At 32.6% G+C, this 14,759-nt stretch overlaps 1 protein-coding gene across 7 annotated transcripts in view; it reads right to left on the reverse strand.

The window, feature by feature from the left end:
- JMJD1C (jumonji domain containing 1C) overlaps positions 1-14,759 on the reverse strand; it is a 257,984-nt gene that overhangs the window by 63,347 nt on the left and 179,878 nt on the right. For 5 of the 7 annotated variants that reach the window (XM_074374078.1, XM_074374077.1, XM_074374076.1 and 2 more), the window contains one exon: positions 7,374-7,487. Coding sequence is in view for 4 of the 7 variants with exons in the window: in XM_074374077.1 (XP_074230178.1) it covers positions 7,374-7,487 (114 nt within the window). In the remaining 3 variants the exon portion in view is untranslated. Of the gene's footprint in view, positions 1-7,373; positions 7,488-11,514; positions 12,103-14,759 lie in introns of those variants that run through there. The other 2 variants (XM_045518772.2, XM_045518773.2) reach the window with 2 other exon arrangements.

The raw sequence follows: 14,759 nt of genomic DNA on the forward strand, positions 1-14,759 counted from the left end.
AATCCACCAGCAGTCAGTTCACAATTATGGCTATGATCCTGTATTTTTTATATTCTTGGTACAGTGTATATCCTACAATCTCACAGTTCTCTTTTACTGACATTATGGCAACAAGGCATCTTTAAATTTCAATCAAATGCTAATATGAAGGCAAACTGAAATGGAAAAAGGAAATGCATATAAAAACTCAAGGACTAATTGAGAATGTGCTCAACTTCTGTCAAAACATAATTCAGAAACAGATACAGAAAAACAGATTAGAAAGCTCTCAGTAAGTACTATTAATTCAAACAATCCTATTATTCTAATTTTGCATAATTTTGATTTGCACCTGACACTGTCTGGCTCCACAGTTCTCTCTTTTGAGATAAAACTCGATTTAGATTGAATGTCTCTTATCCCTGGAACTCAAATCATTAGTCAGGGATTAATTTGATTAGGTCAATGTTGGTCAGAAATGGTTGTTTTTCCACGTTAAGCAAGTTCACAGAATTATGGCTCTAAATGTTGGGAAAGAACTTCAAAGGTCATTTAGTCCAACTCTTATTCAATGCTTAGAGGACTTCCAAATTGTACTACTATATCCTCATGGCCTTTCTCCAGAGCCAGACAAAAACAATTCTGTAACCTGCTGAGTATCACTTATTACTTTATGAGATCAAAATAACTATCAGCAGCAATTGGAACTTAGGATATTTTGGGAGAAAAGGTAAGGATGTGTTGTGATGAGTAATATAATAGGCTTCTGCATCTTTTCTAATATCATTTTGCTAAAATAATAGTTTAAGAAGTCACCATGAAATCTTATCTAAAGGCACTTTTTATAAAGGGGGAGAAGGAAGAAGAAATACTACTACAAAGTCACATTGTGTTACATACTGACTATGAGTTGTATCTACACCAAAAAAGTTTATCTAGCACCAGCTGCAGAAAGAATGGTGAGAGTTCCAGAGAAGACAAATAAGACAGATTGTTAAAAGAGGCACAGATGGTGGCAGAGAAATGTCCAATGGCCGCATATGGTAAGAAGAGAAAGGAGTTTCAAGTATCTATGAGAAAGGCTTAAGATACCATCTACAAAAAGGGAAATTTAGAGCATGTCCAAATAGCAACCTTCTATTGAGTGGTTTCTATGTAGTAACAAGCTGAGTATCATTAATTTAATCTTTCAACAACTCCGAGGTAGATAGTATCTATCTTATAAATAAGGAAACCAATTGTTTAGAATGACTTACATTTCCCCAACGTCACATAGCTAGTAAATGGCAAATCTAGGATATGAAACTATATCTGCATGAACTGACTCCAAAATTCATAGCTAGACCAATTCTCTAAGACAAGACTCTAGTGACTATCCAGTCAGTTAGCTGTTTCTGATATATTACAATAACCAGATAGACGACCTGTTACATAGAAAATTTTGTGTTTGTTACTCTCTTGCTTCAAAGTATCCAATCATTCATATGGCCTGCAAGGTAAAAGTCATTCAGTAACTGTACTTAACAATCCTATTCCTCTTTTATCTGATCCCACAATACTTACTCCTCTAGTATGATGTCTACTATTCAAAACTAAACTCTTTTTTCTCTAGCTAGACTGATTCTAAATCTACCTCATCATCATGCAGTCCTTTCTGCCAAATGTTGGCCTTACTCTCCTTATCTTTCACTTCCATTTCCATTCAAATGAACCCCATTCAAGTTTTAACTTCTTCATGAGACTTCTTTAAATCATTTTAATCTCTGCTGACTTTTCCTTTCTCCTTTCTCTGTATTCCTAAAGTCTTTACTATGTATTTTTGGCTCCTTAAATCACATCAATTTCAAGGAAATTGTTTCCTTTTAATCTAAGTTCTTATCATAGATTATAAACTCCTTGAAAAATATAGGGTCTATGACTTATACTTTTATCAACTTTTAAAAACCATTAAGCACTTAAGAATGCTAAGAATAGGGAAACCGCATAATTTAAATAACTGCTAAACGAATGAAGACAGTTGGGAATGTTTCTAAGGCCGGACATTAAAAAATTTTAAGGGTAAGTTAAAGCGAAGTAGAGTCTAAGCATAAAGTTTCCATTTAATGACTCCTTTCTGGGAAAAAAATCAAGTGAGTTAACAGTAAATGGAACACGAAGAGCTTTAGGCCCCCTCTCTTCTGTTCTGGACCTCTTTCTCCCCATCTCAACTCAAGATCTAATGCTCTCATTCTTGGTGGTAGGGGTGTGGGTGTATTCTACTCCCATATCCTACTAGATGTGTTTCTTATAAATTCTTGTCTCTCAATGCCAAGGTCAGTCATCATTGCAAAAAAAAACACAAAAAACTAATTTCCATCATAAAAATAAAAAAGTTTGCTGGGTAGTTTCTGAAAGTCTATTTATTTTCCCTTAGAAAAATTAAAGATAGTTACCAGAAAGAACAAATCCGAGAGGAATTCTGTGACAGAAACATTTACATAACTACATATGTTCTATACCAGGTCAAATTACTATTTCCTCTAGGAATGGTAAAGTTTAAAAATGCTCTTAAGTAATGTATCTATACCACAAATTGAAATGAGAGTAAAGAAAAGTTTGAAAAAGTTGTCTTTTCTCTACTTACCAAAGCAATACTAACAATGAAATTCTGTTTTACCTCCTTTTCTAAATTATTAGCAATATCATCACAGTACCCTGGGGAATAAATCTACTTATAAGCCAAATTATCACCAGTAAGATTTTCAAACGTTTGTCAGTGGCTCACTTACGTTAAATACTTAATTCAACAAAGTATAACATTTGGCTGGTAATAACCAAGCAACCAGGTAACTGTTCACCTAGGCTGACTAGAGGCTAAATTTTATCTCACTCAAGTTCACCTAATACAGGCTGTGAAGCAATTCCAAATGCCAATTACAAACATGTAGAAGGAAAAAATAAATGTCTTTGCTACTTTCTACTCCTCAAACTACTGAAAACTTATCCTGGGCAATCATTCAACCTATTTTTAGCAAACCATGTGTTTAGCAATAACTAACTTAGGTATATTCTGAAACTGCAGATAATAAATTTATCTAATCAATGATGGAAAAGTTGTGGGTCAAAACGGACTTCAACTGGAAAAACAACTTTCTCACTGAAGGACTATAGAAATGATAAACAGATCAGACACAGTTCAGACACTTTCATTAACTAAATAATGGAAGCCTTTTCTCTGTTCAAGGCTTTAATTAATGTTTAGTCTAGGTACTAAGAAAATACTCAGATGTGCTCCACCCATTCCCTTCAACCAGCAATTTACAGCACAACAGTACTATCTCCAGTATTTTGGAAAGTAGTTTGTCTCTATTTTGCAATGAAAGAAACTGAAGTATTAATAGTCTTGGTCTCTAAACTTTAAGCAGATTACAATGAAACCAGAACATTCAACAGAATCATTCCTTCAGGTCTAGGATGATTCTACCTTATTCTAGGAGAAGTATCTTATTACTGTGATGAATTTTAGCATACAATAAGATAAACACAGGGTATAATTTTGAACAAGCACATTCTGCTTCAAGTCTCTAATGGTTTTTATACTAGTGCCCTTTATATTATTCCTTTATTACATTTAAAAGCAAAGAGGATTGGATCCCTAGAAAATACTAGACAAACAAGCCAGACCAACCCAGATTAACTGATATGAGTCATATACAATTTTCAGGTAAGAAATAATCTCTTCTATATCCACTATGAAGCAACCAACCTGAAAACTGCAGGTGTGTGCATGGTCAGAAGCCAAAATCCAGGACAAGATGATTTCAAAATCATGGTAAAAGTTCAATGCTCCTATTTCATTATCAAACTTTACATGAATTTGATCAAAAGTTCAAATTTTAGTGCAAAGCTTTTAAAAAGCTTCTGTAATCATCCTCCAAGGTAACCACACCACAGAAATCATAGTAATTAAAAAAAACCCTAAAACTATAAAAATCACCTTTAAGAACTAATAATTTGTTTTTTCCTCTTCTTCCCAGCCAGCTGAAAGACTAGTAGAATCTGCAAGGTTTCCTCCTACTTCCTCTCTTTTTCCCTTCCCCCTTTACTTCAAAGAAAGTTAACTGCAGCTAGGCATGATCAGGAAATCTAAAAGGAGGAAGCAGAAACTCATTTGTGTGCACAAGGAAGGAAAAAACAGAATTAACAATACCATGATATGCTGCTTCAGCAATGTATAATTAATAAGTATTCATTATATTGTCTATAAGACGTTGATTCTGTCTCTCCTCAAACAACTTTCTTTCCAAAATACTGAAAACTATAATCTATGTGGTTGTACCTTGATCCACCAATACATGTCACCTAAAAATGATCAAATCAACTAATGTAATACATGCCACCTGATATTCAATACACTGAAATCATTCAGAAAGATAAGCGTAGGATTCAAACCAGTGACCTAAAAGTGAAAGGATTTGTATTAATTCTGAGTCATCTGTTTCCTAACCATTACTTTACAATATGTTATTCTGATACATTAAAAAAATAGGGTTGTACTGCTTAACTACAAGTTAACTAAAGAGAGCATAATTAGAGTCAAAGCAAAGCATCATTTGTGGGATCTTTTTAAAATTTTTTTTTCATTTTTCAGTTTTATTAGGTAGAATTTTTACAAACTGACTGCACATATACAATATACTGCATGTAAATACATATACACAATATACTGCACCTATTTTTTTTACTGTACATATATGTACTGTTCATTGTTTCTAGGAACATTTAGAGCTTTAGCTTTTTAAACATACATGGTTACCAAAGGAATAAAGCCAACCACAAAATAAGAATTAATTCAAAAAGATACATATACCCTGCTATTAACGGCAACATTATTTATAGTCACCAAGATATGGAAGCATCCTAAGTACATTTGTGGCACTTTTTAAAACAAATGTGTACTCATCACTCTACACGCAACGGCAATTTCCAAAAGATATGTTTCCCATCACACTCAAGAAGTCTACAAAGGATAATTAACAACCAGATTCAGAAGAAAATGCATCATGAAATTTAAAGAAGTGAGAAAAAAAATAGGGAGACCATTTAAAAACCTTGTTCAATTTTCCCCAAACTCCCTTTGACTTCCATAAGGTTACCCTAAGGTTAAGACATGTCAAGGCACTATTTACAAAATCTATGCCAGGAACAGCTGCCATGTTTAACATGCCAAGGAATTTAATGTACTGTTTGGACAACTGGTTAGGGAAAAGCACCCTGGGATAAAGACTACTCTAATTCTGTGAACTCTAAAATTACTTCCTTTTCCTAGACTATGTCCATATTTCACAAATTCATTTAAATAAATAAATTTGAAAATCTAGACTGAGCCGAGCCATCTTCGATCTCTGGAGTAAATTTTCATTTAAAATGTTACAGTAGGTGCCTGTCATTTACATACTGGAGAAAATATTTTTGTATTTTTTAACCTGGTTAAAAAAACACTAAACATAAAAATGAAAACACATGCTAAAATTCTATTGTATACCATTTATTACTTCTAAAATTCATAAGAAATTCTAAAATTAAGATATGCTGGATCCTAAATGAAGTGCTCATAGCGCAATTCCTTCTGATTTCTTAGAAGTGAGAATTCACATTATTTGTGAAACACAAATGGTTAAAATGTCAAATGAATCATGTCACCTCTGGAAGATACAGTATCCTTCTAGGCCAGAGATCAACTTACCTATACTAGAAGGGGAAATATAAATAGCTAACAAAGATAATCACAGGGTTCACCAAATCAAATTAGACTTTAGCTCTTGTGCCTTTATTTTTAACAAAATAATAGAATCAGCAGAATCTACAAGTTTATAAATGTGTAAAAAAAAAAAACCTATAAAATGTCAGCACAATCTTTCAATCAAAATAATTTTAATAAACATGTTGTAGAGTTTTAGGCCACCTGGCGAGAGTCTATTTTTAAAAGTAATTTATAACGATTTCAGTTCTCTAAATCAAATCCAAGCTGTAACTTCCACAGTGTTAATCAGCAACCACAGAATTAAAATACTGAGTTGGAAGGTTTCTTTAATTTTACCTAGACTCACCTAGTCTAATTTCCACTAAAAGACTGTTAGAAATGAAACAAATTATAAGGCCTACAGTAAACTAAATGGCATTCACAATTAAAGACAAAACCAAATCAAACCCATGGGAAAAGCTCTAATATCTCCAATATTAAACTGGAACTTGCTATGAATTTTTAGCTGTAAACATTGCAATCAAAAAGTAAAACCTAGCAAGACAAAAATGAAGCCATTTAAGGACCTATAAAAAATAATGTGAAAAAACAAAAGCCTATTTACGTAGACTTCAAAACAGAAAATAACATTAAACCGAAGGAACTATCATCTCATTTTGGAGATCTAATAGAAGAGGCAGACAACTAACTCCCTAAGTATAACTTCAAACAACAAACAAGTGCTTATTAACTCAAGCTTTTGTTCTATCCATGGAAACGATGCCTCTACATCTTACTTTTGAAAAACAGTAACTATTATGAAATGAAATGGGAATAGCGACTTTCAGCTCTATTAAAAAAAAAGTCAAACTAGTTCACTTGTCCTTTCTTTGTGTGCTTACTGTATTATCTTAATTATTTAAGTAAAATGAAACCTATAAAATATATTGATTTAGTTCAATCTAGAATTCAAATATACAAAGAAAACAAACTTCAGTTGCGTTTTCAGCACTATCTTAAAAAAATTAACTTATGGAGCTTAGAGATTTTAAAAAACATTCAGCTTACTATATATATATATTTTTAGCTTACATTTTGTATATGAGTTTCTTCACATGATTTAAATTTAAAAGCCTACTAGAAAATGTTTTTCCAATTAAGTGTATTTGTAATTAAATGCAACTGGGAACTAAAATTTAGAAACTGAACAATTCAATTAATGACAATCAAAGAAAATTTCCAATTAAAAAGAAAATAAAGTACTATTATGCTAAGCTGGTATGTATGTATATAGTAAACACTAATCTCATTTAATTACATTACTTGACCCAATTCTTAACCTTCAGAGCTGGAGACAAAGATAATTTATACTAATGTCTAGCCAGTTATTTTCTAACAATGGACATTATTTAGAATGGAAGAGACTTTTATTTTGCTCACTTGTGCATTCCCAACAATAGGACACTGCCTGGATCATGTAAGTTCACAGTATTTATTTGTTAACTGGATAGATAAATGAATCATTTATCCAGTAACCAAAATTTATCAAATGCACTGGGTTCCTCATACATACATCTTCTTGTTAGCTAGACTTGAATATTCAAAAGAATATCTGAATATCAGTGAAGTCCAATGAATAATTACTTTTTAAAAGCAATCTAAAAAGTCTTACCTGGTACAGCTGAAAGGCACTATCTTCAGTTAAAAAATCCAGTTGTTTATCCACAAGGAATTCTACTGCAGTGATTGAACTGGGTACACTTTTTTCAACCAAAGGTTTGAAAGTCTGGTAAAAGAAAAATGAAAAATTTTAATGGTTATTTTCTGGCTTTTATCCTCAAAATGTGAAGAAGGATATGTAAATATAATGCATTAAAGTCATTATCATGAAAGTTTCAGGATACCAATCAATATTAGTTTTCATATTGTGATCTAAGGTGATGTTTTTATCCATACAATAGAATATTTTCTATTTATTTAAAAGGAATGAAGTAGATTTTAAGGAATAATATGAAAAAATTCCAGTTATATTATTTTTAAAGTTCCAGTTATTTATTTTTAAAAAGGGATATAATCAAATATATATACATACAAAAATTTCTGCTAATAAAAGAGAAACTGTTTCTGAAAAAATAACCTAGGTAGGAGAGCATATTACTCCAACTGTTTAAAAAATTATAAATACAATTTTTTTTTTACTTTATTATTCTTTATAAAAGAGTAGTTATGATTTACACGTAATTTTTTCCATAGCTTATTCACATCAAGAAGGATTTTAAATGCATCTGGTCTTTTAACTCCACCCTGTGTACTGCTCACCCCCACCCCCTACCCTGCCCCTGCTCCAGGCACAAATAAAAAATCCAGCTGCTTCAGTAAGAGCAGCATGGGGGAAGGGTGCAGGAAAAGAAGAGGGATGTAAGAAGTATTACACAAAACCCACGTTTTGGTAAAGATCTTTCTCCAGATTTTCATTATTAAAAAGCAAAAAAAGAAGGGAGGGGGAAACATAGGGGGTGGGGCTGGGGGGAAAGTCAAATCCATGGTCATTTGATTATTTTAAAGAAGACTCATCTTTTACATAAAGGAATTTACCCATATCTTGGGGTGGGAGTGAGGGAGGCAGGAGAGGAAGAGGAAGGAAGGAAATAAAGGTACTATGAATGCACTTTTTAAAATGACTATCACAGTTTTGAAGTAGAAGCAGCTTGAATAAAAACCAAGTACGTTATATTCATGATACTGTTTTAAAACTTAAAAATGAAAATTCCACTATCCTAAAAACATACAGTGGCTTTACAAATAAAGAATCTAAGTTTGGAAAATGGGATAAACAAGCAACTCAGTTTCTAAATCACCTATACCACATGGGAAAATCTACTTGCTACAGGAAACTTATGTGACCATTTGGATGCAAACCAAAGCTTTTGGCACAGACAGTAAAAATCCCCAGGAGATCCAAAGCCATTTTATTTCCCCCTTCTCTTATTTATGTCTTAAAGAAATCTAACATCTTACTAATCACAATTAATAAACACTCTGGGGGAAAACTTTTCAAGATCTTTAGCACAGAGAGGCTCTTAAAGAGTTAATTTCTGTATTTAAGAAGTCGTCTTTAAAGCTTTCAATTCGATTCATTGAGGACTTTGTAAGTGTTGTGAAAAAGCTAAAACATGAGAGTAAGTAAGCATTTTAAACATGCCTTATTTCCACACTACCCACAGCATGAACTTATAAATGTTATCTTCTTTCGTAAATTAACATGAAAAAATTCTCTTACACTTCCACTTATTTTCAATATTTATGATTAGAAAACCTAATCACAGCAAGATCCTACCTCCCATGTGCTAGGGCTAATCTTTTAAGTACTATGTATTTTATCAAAAGTATTTTTATTTGGCTGAGATACTATATTTTAAAAAAAGACATTCTTCCATTATTTAGCTATCTCCTGCTACTGTTGCCATCTAACATTTCCACTTACCAAGACTAAATTGCTAAAATTATCATTTCATAAAATCCTATTCACTTTACCTAACAATTGAATAAAGCCTGTATGAAATCCAAGAGCATTTATTTCATTTAGGCTTTAAAATGTCTACTAGTATATGTGTTATGTGAAATATGTAACATTTGTCATATTGTATCTTTATTTAGTTTTTAATAAACTAGAAAACACTGGCCCCTTCTCAAGAGAAATTTTAATCATGGAGTTTTATCAAATGCTCTATTTCTTTTTAAACAGTACCAAGTCAGGTCAACTAGTGAAGGTTAACAAAAAGGTCCACAAAAGGCATTATCTAAGTGGCTAGATACAATTCAATTAAGCAGGATTTGAAAAAGAAGTAACTTCTCTAGTCTGAGTGCCTCTTTCTTACGCAAATAATACAGGTGGTTTGCATTTCCTATGAGACCTAGTCATTTTATAATATGAAAAACATTCTTCTGAAGAGAACCTCTCAGAACTCTGCTTTTTAAGGTAGGTCAGAGTTCTAAGGGTAAATTTCAACAGGCCAACTTCTACTTTAAATTACTAACTTAAGGAGGAAAAAAGGGTTTAGTTTCTAGGCTAAAATACAAATTTCTCATTTTAAGACCGAAAAGCCACCGGTAGAACTTACTTACCAGAAATGTCAAAAGACTAGTTTAAATGGCCTATTTCTGATAGATAAATGTACAAATGGAGGTCAAAAGTATACCATGCTTCTTAAATAACAAACAGAGCCACGACTTGCAAATTTGAAAATTTGCAATTATATTTAAAGTACAAATATGTTCCCACAAAGTGCTGATACTTTTATAGCACTTGTTAAAGAAATGTTTCAATATGTATTTAACAAGCAACCCTAAAATTGTGCAACTGTTCCTACTTTATGGAAAAATTAAAGACAAACAACATATAAAACTAACAGTTAAAATACATCCTGATTTTTAAAGTGGCAAATCAATGATGTAACTATTATTAATTTTCGTATCCAAGTAAAACACATCCATTTCAAAAAAATACTATTAGGTTAAAATAAAAACAAAAATATTTAAATAAAGGTGAATGGCTCCTACAGCTTTTATGATGAATCTGTAGTAAATACTTCACGGGTCTAGGTGTACTGGAATGTAAAGAAACTAGAACTCATGCATAGCTAAGCAATTCAAGACTAAAGATATACCATGCTATGAGGAACTTCCACAGCCTAAGGGGAAGCAATGAGCTACCATCTGATCAAAGTCACAGTAGAATATGGCCCTAATCACAAAAAGACTATTATTCCAATCTTGAAAAAAGCCTTTGAAAATCCAAATTAAATTACTAATTAAAAACTGAACATTCATAAATGAAACAAAACATTTTTTCAATTTTATTAATGGACTGAGAGTTCTTTTAAGGTCCTTTGTCTGTGTTAACTGTACTTTAAAAATAGTATAAAGCCAAAGTAAATACTTAGTTGAGAGCCTGCATTTCTAGTAGGGCCTACCACGCTATAGGAAGAATGCTCAGAACAACTGTATCCTGTTTGGGGCTCCATGCTGCACCACATTCCATTCACATGAGGAAGAGGCGAACAGATGAGCCCTCCTCGAAAAAACATTTTTAAAATAAATCAGCTACAGTTCTCAAACACAACTCAGCTGCTCAAACCAACCATGTTAAAGCTCACCATTTAACATTTAACTGGAAATTCATGGAGTTTATGTCTGCAGTCTGAGTTTTTAATAATCTCCGGTTAACATTTAACAATTCCTTTTCCAAGTTAAAAAAAAAATTCAAGCTCATTAAAAAAATCTGATATAAATCTCACTAAAGGAAAATACTAAAGCAGAAAACAATGTAGGATATATTTCAGAAGTCAAGGTTTAAGGTTTAGTTGAAAAAAAAAAAAAAGACTGGAGTGACTTGAAAGAACAAAGTCCAAATTCCCACCCAAGCAGGTCTATTGAAAAACACTGTTAGAAAACAAGCTGGGGGTGGGGACAGGAACACACCACACACACACAAACACACACACACACACAAACCCTCAGAAAATAAATATTTCTACTTCCCTTAAAACACTATATTCTAAATCCTAATCTAAAGCATTTCTGCTATAATACTTTAAATTAAAAATCTAGAGCTCTGTTGTTTAATCTTTACAGTGTTATGAAATTACTACAAACACAGTAAATATTTCTAAACAAATGAAATAGTTAAAAATTCTTAAAATTAGACAACTAAGACTAGATCTATAAAAGACAGTGACCTTATTTCCTAAGGCTGAGAAGCAAAACCAAATGTAAATTAAGACAAAAGAAAAAGGAAGCAGAGAAATACAAACCGTACTTTGTTCTTGAGAATTTTAAACTATCTTTAAATCTCAGATATTCACAAGACGGCTTTAAAGGTCAAGAAGTATAGCTGACATTTCCATTTTGTTCTTGAGCAGTGTTTTTTTAATCTAGCCTAAATACTTCTTAAGTCTTCAAAAATCACAGGCAAATGGCTCTCAAACCAAGCATTTCTGAGCTCACTTGCAGCGTCGTCATTGTATAGTACGAAAAGCCAAGACCACAGAACGAAGCAGAGGCTGTAACCTAACAAGTCTCCGAAGAGCAAATGACGATTTTCTGTCTGCTCTGGCTCAGTCCTGGCAGCAATGAGGATTACAACTCGCTCTTTGTCATCAGCACTGTGGTGTTAACGACTAAGAAATCCTGCAGCTGAAGCACTACTGCATCCTCCGATCTGGGTCAGGATAATTTCTCCCGAGGTCGCTTACATAACCAGTAAGATACTCCAAATAGAGAGAACAGCCATCCATCAGCTAGAGAAAGCCTTTTCCCACTGTACTCCGCGTGGAAACACACTGCAGTAGCTTCCAACAGTGCAGACACCCAAATGAGAACGACTACTTGGCTCAGGGCACACTGAGAGAAGGGAAGAGGCGGTGCTCTGTAAACTGTAACTAATCCTCCGTCACAGGTGCTGATGGAGTCACTTCCAGCACGAGTCACATTACTGGTGATTACTCATTTGGCTGCGCCAAAGAGACTGGCTCATAATTTTAACAACAGACAAAGACAGACTAGTGGCGAGACTGAGAGCTCAAGTTTACTGTCTCCTTCATAAAGCAAATGCAAATAACAAAGTTTTTGCTTTCCAGATTTACCAAGGTGAGAAAGTGCAGAAAACAAATAATATTTAAATCTCTCTCAAATTGGCAAGAATGAAGCATAACGTTAAACCATCAAAAATACTTTGTGTGTTTTCAAGTAAAGGATTTATTTTTAGTTTAACTGTTTCTCCTTAAAGAAATATATTGACATTAAAAAAAAACACAGGAAAATAAACAGTTTAAAACATTTTTGCAATAACAATCTTAAGTGAAATCAAATGACATATCCAACAGTCTCACTGACACTTTACTCAAAGGAAAAACTGGTAATATTTATTTTGGTAGACTAAAAAATATTCCTGAGACATTTTCACTCTTTATAAAAATATTTAAATAGTTCACAATTATAAAAACCTATAATAGCCACACATGGACTACTGAGCACTGAAATGTGATTAGTCTGAATTGAGATGTGTGCTGTATGTATAGTATACACACTGAATATGGAAAAAGAATGTCAGATACCTGCCAGTGCAAGAAAACAGTCATCTATTTTAAAATTATGTTTGTGAATGGTCTTTTATTATAAATTTGTCCCAATGTAGATATCTCAATTTCAATAAATCTTAAAATTAACACTGATTTTTTTTATACTACATACACAATCATCAAATTATTAAGAGAAAAACTTTCAGCCACCAGCCAATGCCCTGTTCCTTCGTATCTACTCCAGGTGTATCAGTTTCATTTCATAGAAAACATCAGGTTAACCACTGAAAAGAAGACATTTTAAATTTAGTCTATTATGGACTTGCACTTACAAAAATCTCAATCAATCCTTTTTTAAGGATAAATGAGAAGGGTAGTGATTATACCAAGAATGTTGGTAAAACATAGCTTTAGAACACTGATAGTACTAAAATATAACTTTAAAACAAACTATTTTTAAATAATGAGTCAAGTGACTATTAAAACACAGCATCCCAATAATTCATTCATAATTACTTAAGACATGAACATAAAACATATATGGAATTAAAAGAATTTAATGTAGTATAAGTTACAAAAAAACCCCCCCAAAAACCCAGGCTAAATATGGCAGCCTTATTCTGAGCCTCAAACAACAAAGAAACATCAAATGCTTAATTCAGGTTATTACACTATAAACCATCAAATTTTAAATACATATCATACTGTATTTCTACAGTTTATTTGTACATTAGAGAATGAGTTGAATATTTTGTAAGATTCATCTTAAAAATCTCACATAAATTCAGGTTTGACTATAAATATTAACTGAAAAACAGCTGTCTTTGTTCCTCAAGTACTATCAGTCCCCTACAGAATCAAACAGCATGAAGTTACATTTAGCTAAGAATGTAACTGCCATAACATTAATATTGTTAGTGACAGAGTGCAATGATTTTTGTAAAACCAAAATAACTAACATCAGTACTGAAAAACCACTCTTTTTTATTGCATACTACATTAGGGTTGAATTAAAGTTAGATGCCTCTCCATCACTATAAAGAAATACTATATAGTCAATTCTTAACGCAAATGAAGGGTTTACAGAGGTACAGTTAGTTGAAAACCAAAAATATCTTTTTAATACTTAAATTGGGCTTGAGAAATATTTTTATAAATATATGAATGGGAGTCTGGTCTGAAACGCTGGTAAATTTCTAACACAAACAAAAACAGTGAAGTAACAATATAGAAAACCCACATGGTAGCAAGCATAAGTTGCTCAGCTTTCTACATCAAGTCTCCTTAATTCTCTCCTGATCTTACAACTCAATGAGGGATGGATGGTACTACTTACTACCTTTCAGACCACAAAAAGCACCAATTTGAGGAGAGCAGCATTTTAGTCCTTAAAATTGGTTGTTCTTATGGCTGATACCTTCCTTAATGAAATAAGGAAGTTGAAGAGTTACTTCTAATTTTTTTTCTTTTTTTTCCCTTTTTTTTTCTTTTTGGTTGAGGTCGGGGGTGGGGTAAAAAGTCTTTTCTTGGTAGCTAAACCAGGCTAGAGGAAGAGGAAACTACTTCAGTTACTGCCCAGAAATACACATCTCTGACTTCCTTCCTTTTCAGCTGGTTTCTAGGTTACAAGCTGAATAAATCAACAGAGGTGAGAAAGTAAACAGAGGTTAAAAAGAAAGCACCATACTGACTGTATGGTGGCTATCTGAAGAAAAATTGTTCCTCCCAGTAATTGTAGAACCTTCATACATGCAATTAAGAGTTAAAATAAACCAGCATTTTGATTCCATTTATCCTGGGCCGTGAAAGAAATAAATTCCTCATCTTTATGGATATGTAAGCTTAAATAAACAAGTGGATTTCTCCAAGTATACAGCCTTTATAAAAAAACATAAAAACCTCTAAGTTCAGTGGTTAAGTATTTTAAGTGTCTTTTTAGACTTAAGGATAGGAAAGGAAGAGGAACAACAGTAGTTAAA

This window comes from Camelus bactrianus, chromosome 11 (assembly GCF_048773025.1).
Source record: "Camelus bactrianus isolate YW-2024 breed Bactrian camel chromosome 11, ASM4877302v1, whole genome shotgun sequence".
NCBI lineage: Eukaryota > Metazoa > Chordata > Mammalia > Artiodactyla > Camelidae > Camelus > Camelus bactrianus.